Source organism: Caloenas nicobarica, chromosome 2, assembly GCF_036013445.1.
Source record: "Caloenas nicobarica isolate bCalNic1 chromosome 2, bCalNic1.hap1, whole genome shotgun sequence".
NCBI classification, from domain to species: Eukaryota; Metazoa; Chordata; class Aves; order Columbiformes; family Columbidae; genus Caloenas; species Caloenas nicobarica.
The window spans coordinates 25302321-25321206 of record NC_088246.1 but is presented as its reverse complement, the minus strand read 5'-3'; the positions used below and the strand labels follow the sequence as shown (position 1 = coordinate 25321206).

General features: G+C 35.9%; 1 protein-coding gene across 5 annotated transcripts in view; it reads right to left on the bottom strand.

Annotated features, from left to right (window-relative positions):
* Window positions 1–18886, bottom strand: part of AKAP9 (A-kinase anchoring protein 9) — a 111041-nt gene that overhangs the window by 57225 nt on the left and 34930 nt on the right. For all 5 annotated transcript variants that reach the window (XM_065627311.1, XM_065627312.1, XM_065627315.1 and 2 more), the window contains exons 4-14: window positions 16393–16446; window positions 15808–15978; window positions 13830–13985; window positions 12715–12912; window positions 9512–11959; window positions 7761–7974; window positions 6901–6980; window positions 5087–5225; window positions 4548–4645; window positions 2531–2636; window positions 1899–2097 (exon numbers count right to left, since the gene is read on the bottom strand). In XM_065627311.1, coding sequence (XP_065483383.1) covers window positions 1899–2097; window positions 2531–2636; window positions 4548–4645; window positions 5087–5225; window positions 6901–6980; window positions 7761–7974; window positions 9512–11959; window positions 12715–12912; window positions 13830–13985; window positions 15808–15978; window positions 16393–16446 — 3863 coding nt within the window. The remainder of the gene's footprint in view (window positions 1–1898; window positions 2098–2530; window positions 2637–4547; window positions 4646–5086; window positions 5226–6900; window positions 6981–7760; window positions 7975–9511; window positions 11960–12714; window positions 12913–13829; window positions 13986–15807; window positions 15979–16392; window positions 16447–18886) is intronic.

Below are 18886 nucleotides of genomic sequence, written 5' to 3'. Positions count from 1 at the left end.
TATATTTAGATAGCAACATACTGAAATATATTCAGAGACTTTTCCAACAGAACAGGTCTATATATTCAGAGAGCTATAAGTCAGTAAAAATCAAAATAACACTACACACCACCAAAACTCTAGCTCTGTTTCACCACACGTTGAAAAAGACTTAACAGAAATACACTGCTTAAAGGATAAGATACGGTATCAAAATACCTAAAAAAACCCACCCTCCTCTAGGATTTGTGATCTGCTACCACAAACACATGAAAACCTTGCTAAAAGCCAGGGTACAAAATAATTTAGAAGGTAAGTTTATTGCCCATGAGACTTACAATCTTAACTGCACTGGGGTTTACTGAGACCATGAAGCTTTTCTTTTGCTCAAATCTGAGAGCTGGTGTAGATAAAGTGGAATCCAGAACAGTAATTTTATAAAACTTGTGACATTTTTAGCTACAAAATGTAATGCATTATTTTTAGCATTCATGTTTAACTCGATGAATGAACAGCAGCAATTAATTTTCCTTTTTTTTTTTGTTTTTCCCTTTTCTGATGTTGCAATAGGGTATATAACCAGATAAAAATGTCCTGAGAAAATTCCCAGGCTTGGCCACAGCCTTACTCCTACTTAGATCTTAGTCTAAAAGATGCAGCAACAAACCAGGTATGGAGACTGAGTAGGTAACAGATCACTCCACAGGTTACTGAATACATCTTTAAAATACACTCCTCTTCAGGCTTGAGACGTGATGAGACCTCCATACTACACTGTTAGAAACCAATTTATATACTGATCTGGGAACTTTTCCTGTAAAACTCCAGCTTCATTTTAGTGTTTAAATTTGAACTTCAGGTATGAAAGCTACGAAAATGCAACTCTTCACGAGAAATTTTTTTCTCTACTGTGTTAACTCACAAATACTGATAATCACTCTAAATGCTTGTTAAATGTATGTAAAATGAGTTCTGAGTATTTTAGGTTACTAGTATCATGGATGAAATCAGAACACTAACTACCCACCTAAAAATAATTTGGAAATCTCATATGAATATTTATAACTTGTCCTGGCCAACACACACAAAAAAGTACACAGTTCCACAAAATACGTTTTGGAAATGCTCATAGCTGTTTTTTTTTTTTTTAAGGATTAAAAAGTAATTGATTTAGAAGTCATACAGTCTCTTAAAACTGTGTTCAGGCTAACAAATGTGTACTGAATCTGCCAGGCAGATAGTAGAAAACAATTATATAAAACTACAGCCTTGATCTAACAGATGCATAAATATTTGCAGAACTTGGACCTTATTCACCCCAAAACAACTATACAAGTATTAATTCATATGAGGAAAAAAATTGGTTATTTTACTTGCCACTTCCAAGACTAGAAACACTTTTTAAGGAATTAAAGGAAAACTGTTTAAAAGCTAAAAAAACCCACAGATGGCTAAGACTGGGATCAAACAAGGGAAAAACAGTCGTTTGGGTTCTGATGGAACATGGTTGAAAGAAATTACTTTTGTCTTCATTTCTGTCAGCTTCTAAGGATTTATCCTACCACAGTCCTCTTGCTTTTTAAGAGAGTCCTGTGGTAAGTATATAAAATATTTAACAATTTCTAGAAACATATAGACAATTTTCTCCCCTTCTTAGTAGCATCTCCTATTGCTACTGTGTTTCACCATTTCTCTTTTGCAGTTGGTCACTGGTCTAACGAACTCTCATAGTTTCTCTCACAGAACAGAGATTCAGACAAAAGGAAAACGCAGAGAAACTGAGTGGATTTGTAGTATAGTAAATGAAACAAAGGAATACGAGGGTAAGTAAAACATGTAGCTTTACACAAATGGTTATTTGAAACACCTCTTTTTTGTATACACTGCAAAGTTATAAGCTCTGAACAACAAATTAATACCTTGTATGGCCAGAGGATAGGCCAGAACTCTGAAGCTTATCCTGCAGATGGAAAATCTCTGTGGCGTACCGCTCTTCACTTTCTTTCAGCTGCTGTTTGAAATAGGACCGGAGGTGTTCCAGTTCTTGAGCATGCTGTTCTTCAAGTTGTGTTTTAAGGTTTCCTATCTCCTTCAAACAGTATTCTTGAATCTTAGGATCTACATGTAGGTTATTTGAAGGGGGGTGGGAATAAATTGCATTAGTATAAATTAACTCTCTACCAAGTAATCAGCAGTGATGGACTGAATAACTACTGTAGATAAAAATTTCTTCTGATATCATATCAATTACTTTTCCCTAACAAATAATTATAACTTCATATTCCATTTTGCAAAAACTGTATTTAATATGGGTAATAGAACTTTAACTGTGGAAAACTGAAAAATACTAAACTGCAACTGTTTCACAGAATATAATTCCAAAATATTTTAGAGATTTAAGAAAACTAGAGTTATCATACTGGAAAATCTGCAAAAATCTCTTATGTGCTTAAACTGGTAGTAAGCTATAAATCAGTTAAAATTTGAAGTAAATGTCTTTTCTCTCTCTCTGAATATACCTACATTAACAATAGCATATGCATCTTTTTACCCATAAGACCCTGTGCGGGGCTCTGCAGACATTCAATGCTTGTTTCCAAATGTCCAGGTTCCTCTTCTTTCCTCCCTTCTGAAGAAGATAGCCATGGTTCTTCGACCTAAAAAAAAATCAAGTAAATACAAATGACAGCAATTAATCTAGCAGTAATACAAAAATATTAACTGTAATTATCAATATAAACATATAAGAAAGGTTGGTGGCCAATGCATAAGAGAGTGTAATCGGTGTAACAAATTCTTTCATTTTACAGTCTGAATGACCAAGTCTACATTTATAGTGAGTTAATCATCCTGTGCACAATGTCCACTGCAAATCTCAGACTTCTCTGTCTGGATGTAAACTGTTAAGTTATGATTCCTCTGACTCCAAGAAGGAGAGGAAGACACTAACACCCTCAGGCCCAAGATGCAGTTTTTACATACAAATATTTTTTATATATGTATATCCATCAGTACACATGAACTGCAACCACGTCTAGATCTAACTAGTTATAGTACTCTGTTGAATACACGCAAGTACCTAACTCCAAATTTACAGACAAAATTTGTCTTTAGGAATCCAAGGTTCTTAAGACAAGCGTAAAAGTTTGGAGCAAGGAAGACAACCCTGGTGGAGGAGGATCAGGTTACGTAACAAACTGGACATAAACAATTTGGTGGTGCCTGATGGGATAAACCAACGCGTGCTGAGGGAGCTCATTGCTGTTAGTGAGAGGCCATTCTCAATTATCTTTCAAAGGTCATGGTGACTGAGGGAGGCTTCTGAGGACTAGATAAAAGCACTTCTACCTTCAAGAAGAAAAAGGAGGAAGGTTTGAAGAACTACAGGCAAGTAAACATCACTTGGAAACTATTTCCAAACACATGAAGCCAAGAAGATACCCCATTTAGGAGCAGTCAGTATGGATTTCTGAAGGGGAAAATCATACCTGATCAACCTTTCAACACCACATCCCATTACATGTCCATAGACAAACTGATGAAGAATGGAGATGGTGAGGCCAACTGAAAACTGGCTGAACTGCTGGGCTCAAAAGGTTGTGATGTGTGACACAAAGTCCAGCTGGAAGCCAATAACTAGTGGTGTACCTAATGGGTCAATATCGGAGCCAATACTGTTTAACCTTTTCATTAATGTCCTGGATGATGGGACAAGAGTGCACCCTCGGCAGGTTTGTAGAGCATACAAAACTGGGAGGAGTGGTTGATACACCAGATGTTTGGGCTGCTGTTTCAAGAGACCTCAAGAGGCCAGATAAAGGGGCTGAGAGGAGCCTCATGTAGTTCAACAAAGGCAAATGCCAAGTCCTGCAACCTAGAGAGGAATAGCCCTGTGCAGCAGTACATGCAGAGGACTGACCATCTGGAAAGCAGCTTTGCAGAAACAGACCTTGGTGGGCACCACGTTGAACAGGAACCAGTAATGTGCCATCATGACAGAAGTCCAACAGCCTCTTGGTCTGCATTAGGAAGAGTGTTTGCATTCAGGCCGAGGGAGGTGATCCTTCCTCTCTACTCAGCACTGGTGAGACACAGCTGGAGTGCTGGGTCCAGTGCAAGGGAGAAATGGATACACAGGCGTGAGTCCAGCAGAGGGTGACAAAGGAGATGAGGAGCTTGGAGCATTTGTCTTACAAGGAGAAGGTGAGAGGGCTGGGAGTCTGTAGCCCGAAGAAGATAAGGTTTCCCACCAGGCTTGTGGAGCTCCATCCTTGGAGATATTCAAAATTTGGCTGGACATAGTCCTGGAAATCTCTAGCTGACCCTGCTTTGTGCAAGGGTTGGATTACACAAACTCTAGATGCCTTTGTGCCTTTTAACCTCAACTATTCCACAATTCTGTGACATGGGTAGCAGCTTTCCTCATTTTATCAAATCATTGCCTTGTTCTGCCACTCAACCAGGATGCATAAACACAATTTCAAACACATTCTTTGCTCATCTAGAGGGAATTCATGCAACAGAAAAAAATCAAATGCTCATATACTCATATGCTATAACAAGTTTACCTGTTTACAATCCTTCATCAGCTGTGTCTGAAGTGCTTTCAGCCTACTGTATTCTTCCATTATCTTGTGTAGAAGTGCATCCATACGTTCTTGCACAGCTAAATTAAACAGATAACCAGAGACTTTAAGAAAAAATGAAATCAAACTTTTTGCCATAGATTTTAATCCAGTGAATTGTGCACAAGTTCTCCACTAAAGAATTATCTGATAAACATTACATATTATTGAAACAAATGAGGCCCCTCCCAAATTTTGGACGCATTTTATATAGTATTGATATATATGAATTTTTTGGTAGAGCTGTTAGCTTCTTCTACAAAAGCAAGAAGAAAAAACCCCACGTTTTTCACTATAATGAAAACAGCACAACAAAATACTCATAATAAAAAGCAAAAGTGGTTCAGAACAGTTAGGAAATCTCTAAAGTGGCTAATTAGGCACATTAATTAGCACCTGAACAACTAATGGCATAAATGTCAGTCTGAAATACTTGAAATCAGGATTTTTTTTTAACCAGTGTAATAGTACAATGCCATTACCTTGAGCTTGACCTCTGTATGTCGGTAATTCTACACTCGGTTTCTCTCTCACAGCAGCAGGTCTGTGGAAAATATCCTGCTCCCTACGACCAACTTCTACAGCAGCTGAAGAATGTTCATTCTGATTGTCACACAAAACCTGCACAACAAATGAAACAAAGGAAAAAAAGAAGAATGGTTTATTAATTTATCAAGTACAGTTCACAAAGAAAACAAGAAAAATGGTGGCAGGAAAGTGCTATTTTGTGAGTATTATCTTTTGTGGAAATGAAGGCATAGATGTTTTGCTGAGTCATAAGAACATGGACTATCTTTAAAACTCTTAATAAAGAAACAAGTATTGAAAGACTTTTCAGCTTAAACATAAATACATATTTTTTGGGAATGGCTATTTAATTTGGAACTGCCCAGTATCAACGTCTTTCATTTAAAGGCCTTTATTAATGCTAAAAGCAAATTTACATTGTAAATGTCTCATTCTCCTAAACTGCAATTTTACTTGGAAGGATTCCCTAATGCAGAAATTTGTATCTTTTTAGAGATTACAATTCATCGTGTTCTTAAGTATTGAACAAACAGGATAAAAGGGGATGGCAGAAGAAAACTCAAGCAAATCATAAACAGAATGCCTCATGTTTGTTAGTGCTGTGTGGCCAGCAGAATACTTGCCAAACTTACGATGAGTAGGCAAACAGAAGATTTATCCATATGATTTCTGAAGATAAATGATACTTGAAAAGAAACTTGGCTTGCCCAGAGCATACAGTGGGATTCTTTACTTAAAGATTTTGGACTCAACAAATACCAAATTCAACTTACAAAAGTAAAATAATAATTTCTCCAAAAGCTCAACTGGAATCACAGAGATCGGCAGCGTTCTTCCCAGCTCTGACACCACTAATGCCAAAGACTCATTCAGCTGCTGCTTTCTATGAGCCGTCATGGAGTTCTGCTTCATCTCTCCTACGCTGGCTCTCCAGTACTAAAGTTCTGCTATCCACTTTCCCAAAAAGGTGTTGAGAAAAGTCCAGCAAAGAAGGAAAAAAACCCACCACCACCAAAAACCCACCACACCAAACCCAACCATTTGAAGGTATTTAAGACTGGAAAACCATGGCTTATAATGAATGACAAAAGTAGCTTCTTTTATCCAAAAAGAAGTTCAATAAGTAATTTGACTGCTTGACAAAAAGTACCTGTAAGGGCCATTGATTACTAGTACTCTACAAACACAGATATAGCAAAATAATATTATTGGTGGCTCATACTAGAATTAAGGCTAAAAATAAGCTTCAATTTCTGACTACAATAAGCAGTTAATGAAAACAACACAGACAGCAATTTTGGTAGATTCGTAGACACTTTCAAGTCTTTGAAAGATATAGTGCAGCCAAGATGGAAATTACTATCTAGTTGCAGATACGAGAGAACGATGCCCTGTGTTTCAATACACGCATGATATCAGACTGCTGTTAAATCGACAACTTATAGCCACACACATACAGAAAGGAAGAAAATACTTCCAAACTAGTAGATACAAGACAAACATTACATAGAAGATCAAGACTACGTATAAGCCAGAAAAATTGTCTGGAGAAGGACATAAAAGAGTTTAGGAAAAAAAATTACAGAACTCCTTGCAACATTATTTTGGAAGAACAGGTTTAGCAGTCTGTATTTTGAGATCAATGCAAAGAGAAAAGCTGCAAAGAAAACTTCTCAAAAATATGTAGAAAAATATGATGACTCACCATACACATAATTTTTCATTTTAAAAATTTCCATTTTAAAAACGACTCTTTGTTAAGTCTTACCTGAGCAAACCTAGAACATTCTTCAGTTACAGCTTCATTCAACTTTTCTATAAGTCTTTGTGTAGATTTGACTTCATCATCTACGAATACAAATTATTCATATTATTTTTACACACTATGTGCACAACAACTTTTCAAAGGCCTAATCTCCTGCCTCAGTGAGGTCTTCAGCTTTTAGAAAGGCATCGGTTTTTGTTCCTCTATTTCTTGTTCCATCACACAGACAGATTCAGTTATTATGGTAGAACTGCATGTTCAAGAGGGGTAAGTGATAAGAAAAGGCTTTGTGTGTTAGAGAGCTCTAGAAAGATCAAACTTCACAGAAACATATTGGAGGGCAAAGAAATCATGCCACAAATTTACACAAGGGTAAATAATAGGATGACACATAAAGTAGGGATAGAAAACCAGCATGATAACATAAAAGCTCACCGAGGCGAAAAGTAGTAGGCAAAGAAACTTACTTAATGTGGGCAGGGAACCAGTGCAGGAATTCGAAGAACAGAGAATGAAACAAGCCCAAAAATACTTTGCTGATGCATTTGCTTATTATTTCAGTGAAGAATACAAGCTTATAGGTGAACCCATTATACAGTTCCTTACAATTAATTGACCTAATACAAATAGCATAACATGAATTGTAATACTGCCTATCCTTCTTTTTTTATACCATTACTTTTTTTTTTTTAAGTACCTTGAGTAACGGACTACTTCTAACAAGTAAATAATTTGGTACAAAACCACTTCAAAATGTTCTACAAAAACAACTTATTGGACAGCTACATGCCTGTGCTTGTTTTCTTTTAAAGACACTGGTATTCATACCAAGAGCTTCACTTCCATAATTCTGGTCACGTTACCTGCTTGTTGAATTTTCAAGGTCTGGAGCTCCAGCTGGTGCATTTTTTTAAGATCATTCATCTCTTGCAGATGACTGCGTACAAGCTCCTCTTTAAGACTGCAAAGTGCACTCTCTTTTTCTGCTTTCAGGTACTCACGAACCTGGTCTACGTGAGCTGAATAAACCAGGGATAGGCAAATGCGCTGTGCTTCCATCTGTAGCTGTAAATCAGTCTTTGAATAAAAAAATACATTTTACAAAGAGTGAGAAACAAAAAAAGAAAAAAATACAGTCTTTACTAATTTGTGAAATTAATAATGTGTTGAATGGAATGCTGCATATATGGTATGCATTAGGTAAATGTAAATATACACAGTTTGAAAAATTGAACTGTAACGAAATAGTATGACACTTCTTCAACTTAAAATAAAAATCAAATTAAATCAACAAAACCATATGCTTCAACTCCTATTTTGCAGCAATAAAAACACAGTGAATTTTACTCCAATCAAGTGAGAGCAATATCACTACAAGCAGAGTAATTTAAGAAAGTTCACTGCAAATACAGAAAAAAGACTGTAATAGCAGACTAGCAGACCTCAAAAACATTGATTTCCAAGGCTTTTAGTTCTAGTCTGCCCTTTTGGGGATGTCATTGCTAAAAACCTGTTTAAGATATGCCAATAATGAATTATTTAGAGTCCAAGTTTGAAAAGGTTTTTAGACACCTCTGGACCATAATGATTTTTTAGTTCTATGGCAGGAAATTGCAAGACCCCTACCACATCCTCATTAAAAAAATCAAATACATTATACACCTGTAGCTCTTTTCTATAATCTCAAAACTGTTTGCAGTGTGGTTTTGCTTATTATTTTACTTCTTAGGAAATGAAGGAACTGCAACACAACATAAAATTAGGCAGTGGTGGTATTAGTTCGCTGTTAGATGGATTTTTAGAACATGAAAACAAACAACCAACCAAACAACAACAAAAAAAATAGTAGAAGACTGTTTAACATCTATGTCCACAGAAAACTTAGTTGCATACTTCTTGCAGCATGTTATTCCACTGCATCACTGTATATAAATTTAAAGCCGGATTTACGATTCTAACACCTAATTAAATACTGGTAATTCAATATAACAATCTTTTCCATACTACCTGCAATTCATTTATAATACCAAAAAGTACAAGCAAAATTTCTCCAACAAAACATAAAGACTTATTAGACTCACACGATGTCTTCACACATTTCTCACACTCACATTGATACATTTCTTAAGTCATAACTGCATATTCAGAAAAATTCTTATAAAGGAAGATAAGTATTTCACAAATTTTATAAAAGACGACTGAAGAAGTCAAGAGTTTCATTATCTCTTTGTATTGTTTGAATGAGTATTTAGAGAACTGCAAAGTTAATCACAGAATAAAAAATTATGTCCTGAGTAATTTTTCACCTCAAGTCATATGCTATATCAAAGTGTGAAGCGCTCTAGACATCTTCTCTGTAGCTTTTTTTGTTGTTGATCTAATTGCATGTAAGGGAAGGATATTTCTTTCACTGGAAAATAGCGTTCTCATACACATCGACTACAGTTTTCATTCTGGCCATTCATGTAACCACTTTGAACCACCGGCCACACACACGACTACAGACCTGTACTTCACAGTGGCTAATACAAAAAATATGATGCAAATTTCCAAGTGCAAGCTCCTACAAATTTTCATAGGTAAATTATTTTTTATACTGCTTTATATAACATACCTGTTCTAATTTTAAGACATCCACTTGCTGCTGAAGATTATTATTTTCACTCTGTGCCACGGCAATTAATGATGTTTCACCTGTCAGCCTGTCTGTCATCCCATGCAAATGTTCTCCAAGACACTGCTGTTCTGGTTTCAATATCTGCTGAACTTCCTCTCTTTTTGTTACCTGATGACTGATATCTTTACCCAAACCTGGATTTCCTCTTACATTTATTCCTTCATCAACTTTACTCCTTGGACCAGGGGTTTTATTCCTACTTTCAGATGCTGGAGCACCAGTCTTTGGAGCTTTTCCTTTAGAGCATTTTGTCTTAGGGTCATTACTACTACTATTTCCTCTCTGAGCATGGCTAATTATGACTTCTAGTTCTTTACATTTTGCTAGAACTTGTTCTTTCTCATCTTTTAAGGATTTAACTTTTTCATTTAAATGACAAATTTCACTATGCTTTGACTTCAACTGTTCAGAGAGATCAGAAAGTCTCTGGGATAATTCCAGTTTCTCACGCTGGGTAACCTCAAGCTTTTCCATAAGTTCTGTCACATCTTTCTCAACAACTTCTCCAGCTTCAAGAGTGTCTGCCCTGGACACCTCGATTTCTTTACTCCCTTCAAAACCAGAAGTTTTAGTTTTAAATAAAACTGGTCTATTGCTTTGTAAGTGGTGAAGTTTTTCATTCAAAGCTTTGAGTTTGCTTTTATATTCAGCTTCCTGCTTATTCTTGTTCTCTTCTAACTCAGCTTTTGCCTTCAGAAGACTTGCACATTCTTTCTGCAGCTCTTTATAATTAGCTTCAAGTTTTTTCTCAGTAGACGAAAAGGCACTCTTCTGCCTTTCAGTATCCTCTTGGAGTAGACCATTTTGGTTTTTAAGTTGCTCATTTTCAGTAATCAGCTTTTCTAGTCTTTTTTGCAAGTCCAAAATTTCTGAGTTAGAGCTAAAACTCTCATTAAAAATGATATTTTCTTCAGAGCTTACCACCATACTTTTTAATTTCTCTTCCAGAGTTTTGTTTTCCCCCTTAAGAAGGTTATTATGTGTTTCCAGTTCTGAACATTTTTTTTGAAGGCTATCTTCTCTCTCCCTCATTTGTTCCTGCATCAACTCAGTTTTAAGCTGCAGCTCTTGAATTTCTTGTTCCAAGGTACCTTTTTCTTTTTCCTCTTGCCTAAGCATTTCAATCTCCTTCTGCAGCGCATGGATTTGAAGTGTCATTTCTTCAGATTTAGAATTTACAATAGACTGATGTAAATCTTTTAGGTTTGAAATCTCTAATATCAACTGATTTTGCTTTGTGATTAAATTGTCTTTTTCACATTGCATGGCTTCTATCTTTTGACTCATTTCATTTTGTACCTCACCTAACTGCTGTTTATGGTGCATATTCAAGTTTTCTTTAAGGCTTTCCATGTTCACCATGTGCTCTTTTTCTAAGTCTTCTTTAAGTCTGGAAAGTTCCTCTTCATGACTAAACAGCAGCTTTGTTCTCAGTCTCTCTAATTCTGCTTCTTGAGATTCTGCCATCCTGTCCAAAACTGCATCCTTCTCCCTTTCTAGCATTTCAAGTTTTATTTTGTAATTTGTGACTTCTGCCTCATGTTTTAATTCCAATTCCTTCCTAAATTCAGAGGCAGAAGCCAGCTGAGTTTTTAAATCTTCAATCACAAAATGGTATTTTTCAGATTCATTTAATCTACATTCCATATCTGCTATAGTTTGTTTGGCTCTTTGAACCTGCTCTCTTGAAAAATTCAGTTCTTGGTAAAGATCTTCAATTTTAGTTTGTTGAAGACACTTCTCTGCTGAAATGACTTCCATCTGTTGTGACAATTCTTGCTTTATTTTTTCCCTTTCATTATTAGCATCTTGCAATTTCACATTCAATTCACTAATTTTAATATTCATTAAATGCATTTGATCTTTATCAACATTCTCATTCAAACATAGACTTGAAGTTTTCTCCAATTCTACTTTTTGTTGTAAAAGACGTTCTTCTATTTCCATTGCATGTTGCTTAATTAATTCTTGCTTCATTTGTACAATCTGCTGGCCGTGCACTTCATCTAATTCAGCCTGAAGTTGTGCCAGTCTCCTTTGTGTTTCTAATTCCATTCTTTGCACAATGTCAGCTTCAGACTGGCTGTCTTTATGACACCGTTTCTGCAGTTCTTCCACAGTTCCCATTAATTGTTTTATTTCATCAGAACATTGTCTGTCTTTCTGTTTGTAGGTGGTAAGTTCAACCCTCATATTACTTATCTCCTGGTTCTTTAGTGAAATCTGTTCTTTCAATTCTTCTAGTAATTTACTGACATCTGATAATTTTTCCTTAAGCTGAAAAGAATTTTTTTCTTCTTCCCCAAGTTTTGCTTCCAGCTCTTCAACTAACGCTTCTTTTTCTTGTAGTTTACTCAAATCTTCTTCCTCATTTTTGTGTTTTTCCTTTAAAAAATGAGCAAAACCATGTGCTTACTTTTAGTTTATCTGAACATAAAAGAACGTTTATAGACTTAGATATTTAAATACAACGCCTTTCTTTAGAAGGCTAGTGATCATTTATAAAAACTAAATATAAATTATTTGTTTACCTCATTTGGAGATTTTCTGTACTTTTGGAATAAGTGACAAACCCTGTTCCGATCGCATTTCCCCTCCCCTATGTCCAAAAAATCAATTCAATTTTTTCCAGTTGTGTTCTGATGCTTAAAAAAAATTTGTGGTACAATCTACTGAAAACTTTGTCTCTTGTCACTTTTAATGACATTTAATTTTTTTAGGGACTTCTAAGATATTTTCCATTAGGGATAATTTTTTAAATGTACACGAAGAAAAGAATTCATTCTTTCCCTCAGACAGAAACGATTGTTCAAGCAGGATATTTTATTTTTTTTCCTGACAAAGTAATGTCATTTAATGAAGTCATTCTAATACAGAGTATAGCTTCATCATTTGTTGTAAATATTTGTGCAATTTTTTAAAACACAGTACATCATACTGGCACAAAATTTCCAGTTTTAAGTTATACAAATATTATGTATTAGTTAACAGAAGCAGTCTTAAAAATCTAAAATCTTTGTATGTATTATATACAGCACACTTATAATCTGTGCTTTGACCCTTAAATTTCCACAAGAACTACAAAATCCTGAAAAGAAAGAAGCTATTAGGAAAACGGATCTTTCTAGTAAGGAACGTACCATTTCATATGTTGTGATTTTGTCCTGAAGACATGTAATTTGCATTTCAAATTCTTCATTCTTTTTTTGATAATTCTTCAGCAGACACTCTTGTTCTTCTAGCTGTTGCTGATGTGAAAGTATCTGTTGCTTGGCTTGCAATAAATCGGCAGCTGTGCAACTATGGCTGGTGTTTCTTAGTGCTTCACTTGCCTGCAACTTGAATGTTAAAAAAAATAAAACCTTTTTCAGAAACAGCTTGCACTACAGAAAGAGGATCTTTACTTTCTTTTTCCACATCACGAGCCCAAAGACTACAGCAAAATTTTACAAGTTTTTTAAGGAAGAACCAAAATATCCTTATTCTTTCGGGATGGCCAACCAATTAAAAGTATTTGATATTAATTTGCTTTATGATGAGCTTGCATAGGACAGCAGTACCTCAGAAACATTTCTAAGCAGCAAAATTAATTACATGTAATTACTGTCCCCAAAATCAGATTTTTACTAATGAAAACTCAGGCCTCAGAATATTATGCACTTGAAGCTCAAAAAAGCTACATAAAGTACTTAAACACCACAAAATGCTACAATATTCAACTACAACACTGCCAACTGTAGTCACGCAGATGCAGATTAACAGCGTCTATGGCACCTCAATCACCAGTGCTTTTCAGAACAAACGCTCCTCTGAAACTTTGTTATTTAAATTACCTTCTAATAACATCACAAGAGGCAGGTTTTACCCAAAAACATAGGAAGGACTGGAGCATGAAATGGTGCCCCACTAAAGCTGAGGACTGGCTGTTCTGAACAGGCTGGATTTCAGCCCAAAGCTCTGAGAACTAATTACACAAGTGCTTTTCACTAAGACAACTGCCATCATCCACTACTTACAAGAAGCTAGCACCACATACTAGGAAGAAAATAAACTAATCTTTTACTATTTTATAGTGAGTCAGTACAATAAACCAGGTACTATAATGATAACTGTAGGACCAGTAAAGTGACTGCTGATCAATTCTTCAAAAATGCACACAAATTTCTGTGTTTCTGCAGGAAGTAGCCATTCATGGATCCTCAGAAGTGACACCAATTTTCAAACCCAAATAAATATTGGTAGCACTGTAACTTACATGCTGAAACTGAATTTGCAGTTTTTGACTTTGTTCAGTGAGCTCTAAGAACTCCCTCATAGTTTCATCCTTTTCTTTCCGTGCCTGCTGTAGGTTAGCAGTGAGCTGAGTGATAATGTCATCTCTTTTTTTGATAGCAGCTTCAAATTCTTGCAGCTATGAAAGATAAAATTTAAACTATCAGCGCACATCAAAGCCACAGACAAAAAAAATACTAGCTTATTGTAGTTACTAACCTCTCCATCTAAAAGATGTCACAAAGACCTACTCGAGCATTTATGTTTTCACAAACTCTGTTTGTAAACACTTCACAAACAGATTTCTTCCCCACATTTAACAACACATGACCTCTCCATAAAATACATTTATCAAAGAACAAAATCTGAACCTTTAAGAAAGTTAATTAGTTAAATATATAAACTGCTTTTAAACCAAAAAGTGTGGCCACATAAACAAACCATCATAAAGAAAGCCAGAGTATCTTTCAAAGTTCTTTTCAGAGCACTGCAGTGAACTCCTACTTTAAAAGCATGGATCTAGTGGAAATACTAGATATTTGTTGTAACGGGGAATATTACGAACAGATCAGACATTAAGTGTGTCATATCTTTCCTTTTGCACCTGCTCAATGAAATTGAATAACTAAATTTATCTGTTTGTTATATGATAATTTTCAACTTTTTAATGCAATCTTTCTCTTTAATAAACAGGCAGAACAAAAGCACAGAACATATCTTTCACATTCCCCTTTTAAAATCCTTCTGTTTCTTCTGAAAAACAAACCACATGTATTTCTCAACTGAGACATTATGCACTGTACCACTATCACCACCATCAAATGAAAACCTGCTGCAACTCTGAAAATACTATTGTACCACAGCCCATTTTGTTCTAATTTATTTTTAATTTATTTTAAAAACAGTAATCACAGTCATTTAAAAAATGCAAACATCTTCACTTTCACCTTTTTCAGGAAAAAACTAACAGTAGTCACAATTGTGAGAAACTAAAATTGTGCTTATGTTCTTTATTATGCTATAATTATGACTGTTATGTTTAGCACAACAGATACAAGACACAGTAAGTAGAAGCTAAGTTTGACTTAAAATGCAACACCAGAGATTCACCATCAGACAAAGGAATGATAAACCACCTCCTCTAGGGCAACCACTTAAAGATTACTCTAGCATGGTGAAAAACAGGACATCCATTTTCATGAGTAAAATACAAATGAAAGCAGAAAAAAATATAATTGTGCAGTAATAATGAGAGTGAAAATGACTGAACATTAGAACCATCTTGGTATTCTATAGTACATTGCAAAAACTAGAAAAACACAACGATGTGACCTGAATCCAAATTAAAAGAGATAAAGTAAGACGAAGCATGACAAAGCACTGACTTGAGTGCACAGTACCGCTTGATTTAACTGGAAAAATAAGTATTTAATATTCTTTACTTCAAAACCTAACTTTCAATTCCAGTGGTATTTCTGAAGTAAGAAATACTTCCCTGTAATCCCAAGTTATTAGATGTCTATTAAAACATTCTGCCACAGTTGCCATGTATTTCAGACTGTGAAGTCAAGGATCAACCGAGTTATTCCTTAGGAAGTAAAACCTGTGGTTTTTTTGATCTTGGAGGAAGACGAAGGTATTAAAAAATGCAGTTTGCACAACTAGAGAAGAATTAGGACTTTTCTTGAAGTAAATTGTCTTTGCATTCCTGATTTGAAGAAAATCACTGTGAAGAAGACTGAATTTTAGACACAAAATACAGAGAAAAAGGACAGACAATGCAAATGCCCTTCAAAGAAACAGAACACATGGTATGTGATTGAAAGAAATTATGTGTAATTCTATAGCACACACTGACTGCATTCTGAAGAACTGCCATAAGCGTGAGCTCTTTCAGGTGATGCTCTTGCATTTTGCGTGTACCCGAGTAGCAAGTAGAAAGCAACATAAGGTAATTATACCTGTTGCAATCCTTCTGTACCATATGCTGCCCTCATTTCTTCTAGCTCTCTGTTTAGCTCTTCGATCTCTTGCTGTTTCCCAGCCAATTCATTCTCCATCACCTCTAGCTGCTTGGGAGAGTGCTGAATTCCATGCTCAGAACAAATCTCTCCAACTCCAAATTCTTCTTCCTAAATCAATCCAAGTTCCTTAACATGCCAGTTTTTATGCTTTATCACAGTAAGTATACTCAAACATAAAATTCTGTATCAAATGCCATCTTAGTACATTAACATACAATACAGCATTGAAGATCTTATTGCCATGGTAACCTCCTTTGTTAGTATAATTCACATCTCAGAAGCACTGACCCAATATGTTTCTGCAAGTTCTGCTTTATAATCTTAGCCTCAATAGAAATAGTAAATTGTTTTGTGTTTCAATTTTAATGATAAACTATATTAATATATCACAAACAACGCAGATGCAGAGCACAGCATGCAAAATAAGAGTATTAGTCAGCAACATAGTTTTTGTTCACAGCAAATTGTTTGTGGTTTTTAGTATTCACCATTAGTATTATGATTCAATTTGCAATACTGTACCCTGATTAAGTCTGCAGGTATTGCTGTTCTTGTCACAAAACTGCAACCATTTACCTGTATAAAGACAATTTCTAAATATGTTATTATTTGAAATAAAGCTTAATTTCTATTTTCCATTCATTTGAATCTTATGTGATGATTCCTGCAGACCCATGGTAATTTTTATGCTACAAAAATTTACTTCATTTGAAATACACAATAGCATTATGTATAGTAAATTGCATCAAAGTAAGCATAGGTAACAGGTAAAATACCTAAAATTGCAAAAATAGATACTACTGTCTAAAAACAAAAAGCATATTATGAATTTGAACATCTAGAGAAAACAAAGGAATTCAGTTTTAAAGGTCAATGCAAAGCTTTATACTTTAAATGTTTAAAATACAGTAGTATTGCATTTAAAATTAATGTTTAATATGTCTATATATTACTAAGGGTAGTTACGCTTTCTAAAAGACATCTATGCATCCCAAGATTTGCTATTTCTGAAAGTCACCATTCAATAGTGGATGAAAGGCAGTATCATAGACTCTCACCCTCAATTTGAAGGTATTTCTTAGAGATTGCAAAAGAGTAGATATTATACATTTAACATAGAACATTTGAAAAAAATCCTCTTTCACTCACCTAACACCGCAATCCCTTTCAGCTTCTATGACAATATTGATCCTACAGACTGTGCAAACCAATAATGACGAATCTCCAAAAGGCAAACACAAGCCAAAGGAGCAGTCATACGTTAAAAAAAAATTCCAAATGAAAAGAATATGCAGTGTCCTCGTGAGTAACCATAACAGATAGGCAGGCTTTTAAAACAGCAGACCCATGTTTTAAAATGAGAAAGCAAGAACAGCTGTATTTCCCCTTAAAGCTGTTTATTACATCAGAGCCTGAAACAAAAATAATGGTAGTAGAGATGGAAAAGCATCATAGCATTTCAGACCCAAATACTACGTTTACATCAGACATCTGCCACAGCCTCGATCAGGGGCTATTTGCAAAGGACTGTCATGCCTGAATAAATCAATAAGTTACCCAACATGAAAGTACACTGTTATAAATGGGATCAATATAGTCATCGAGCCTGTATTAAGAGAATGAATATACCTGCGTTAGACGAGAATTTGCAGAGCTGACACGGTGCCCTTTCAGTCCCTGACTTCCACAGTAAAAAGGAAGACATCACGAGAGATTACTACCTTATTTTAGAAAGAATAAAGAAAATTGCAGCAAACAGCAGTCCAGGCAATTCCCAGAAGCACTGTACATCGCTTGGGTATTGCCAGATGTTCGCTGTACATTCAAACATTCAAGTGTCTATACAGTGCCTGGCACCAATGTCTTTATTCAGATTTTGGCACATGTCCCAGATTAATAATACTAATACTTTAATATAAACTCTATTATGAAATACTTATTTTCCTTTTTTTTAACTCCCATTTTATTTAGGCTTAATTGATAAAGATATAGTGTATGATTCCTGTAATCTACCACAGTGGACATGCTTCTCTTCCTGTGAATCATTTCTGTGTGCAACAAAGACTCTCAGATTCTTTATAGCAAGGGCTACTAGGAAAGACATAAAAGACTTATCTCATTAAATGTTCCAGACTCCTTAGGAGCTGAAATTTCTACAAAAGACCCTTTACTTATACAAGGGATTTTGCTACACACATTCAAAACAACTGTCTGGAACTGCAGAAATCCCCCCTCATTTCATGGGAGCTCAGCTCTTAAACATCACAGGAGTGAACCACAACAACACGGTAGCCCATGCTGTTTCTCATCTGGTATCTTTTCCTTACAAATGTCTCATGCTTTCTTGTAAAGTGCAAGTTGAAGCACAACAAGACAACAAACCGGACTGTAATCTGTGGGAAAAGCCGCCAGACCCCCGCAGCAGGGCGCGGGGTGACGGGAGCCTCGCCAACAGCCTGGCGACTTCTGGCGCGACAGCAACGCTGCTGTGTCAGAGCAGACAGACGTCTGGGCCTGAGTTATTAGCTTCAAAACATCTTAATTTAAAATTAATTTTTCACTCGTCTGCAATACATGAATATTGTAGTCCAGATACTAACCTCAGTGTTAACAGATGTCTGCACAAGGCCTATTGAGGAGCGGCTGGGGGAGCTGGGGCTGTTCAGCCTGGAGAAAAGGAGGCTGAGGGGAGACCTGATCGCTCTCTACAACTACCTGAAAGGAGGTTGTAGCATGGAGGGTGTTGGTCTCTTCTCCCAAGTAGCAAGAGAGAGGACAAGAGGAAATGGGCTCAAGTTGCACCAGAGGAGGTTTAGACTGGATATTAGGAAAAACTTCTTCACAGAAAGGGTTGTCAGACATTGGAACAGGCTGCCCAGGGAAGTGGTGGAGTCGCCATCCTTGGAGGTGTTTAAAAGACGTGTAGATGTGCTTAGGGACACGGTTTAGACGTGGACTTGGCAGTGCTGGGTTGACAGTTGGACTCAATGATCCTAAAGGTCTCTTCCAACCAAAA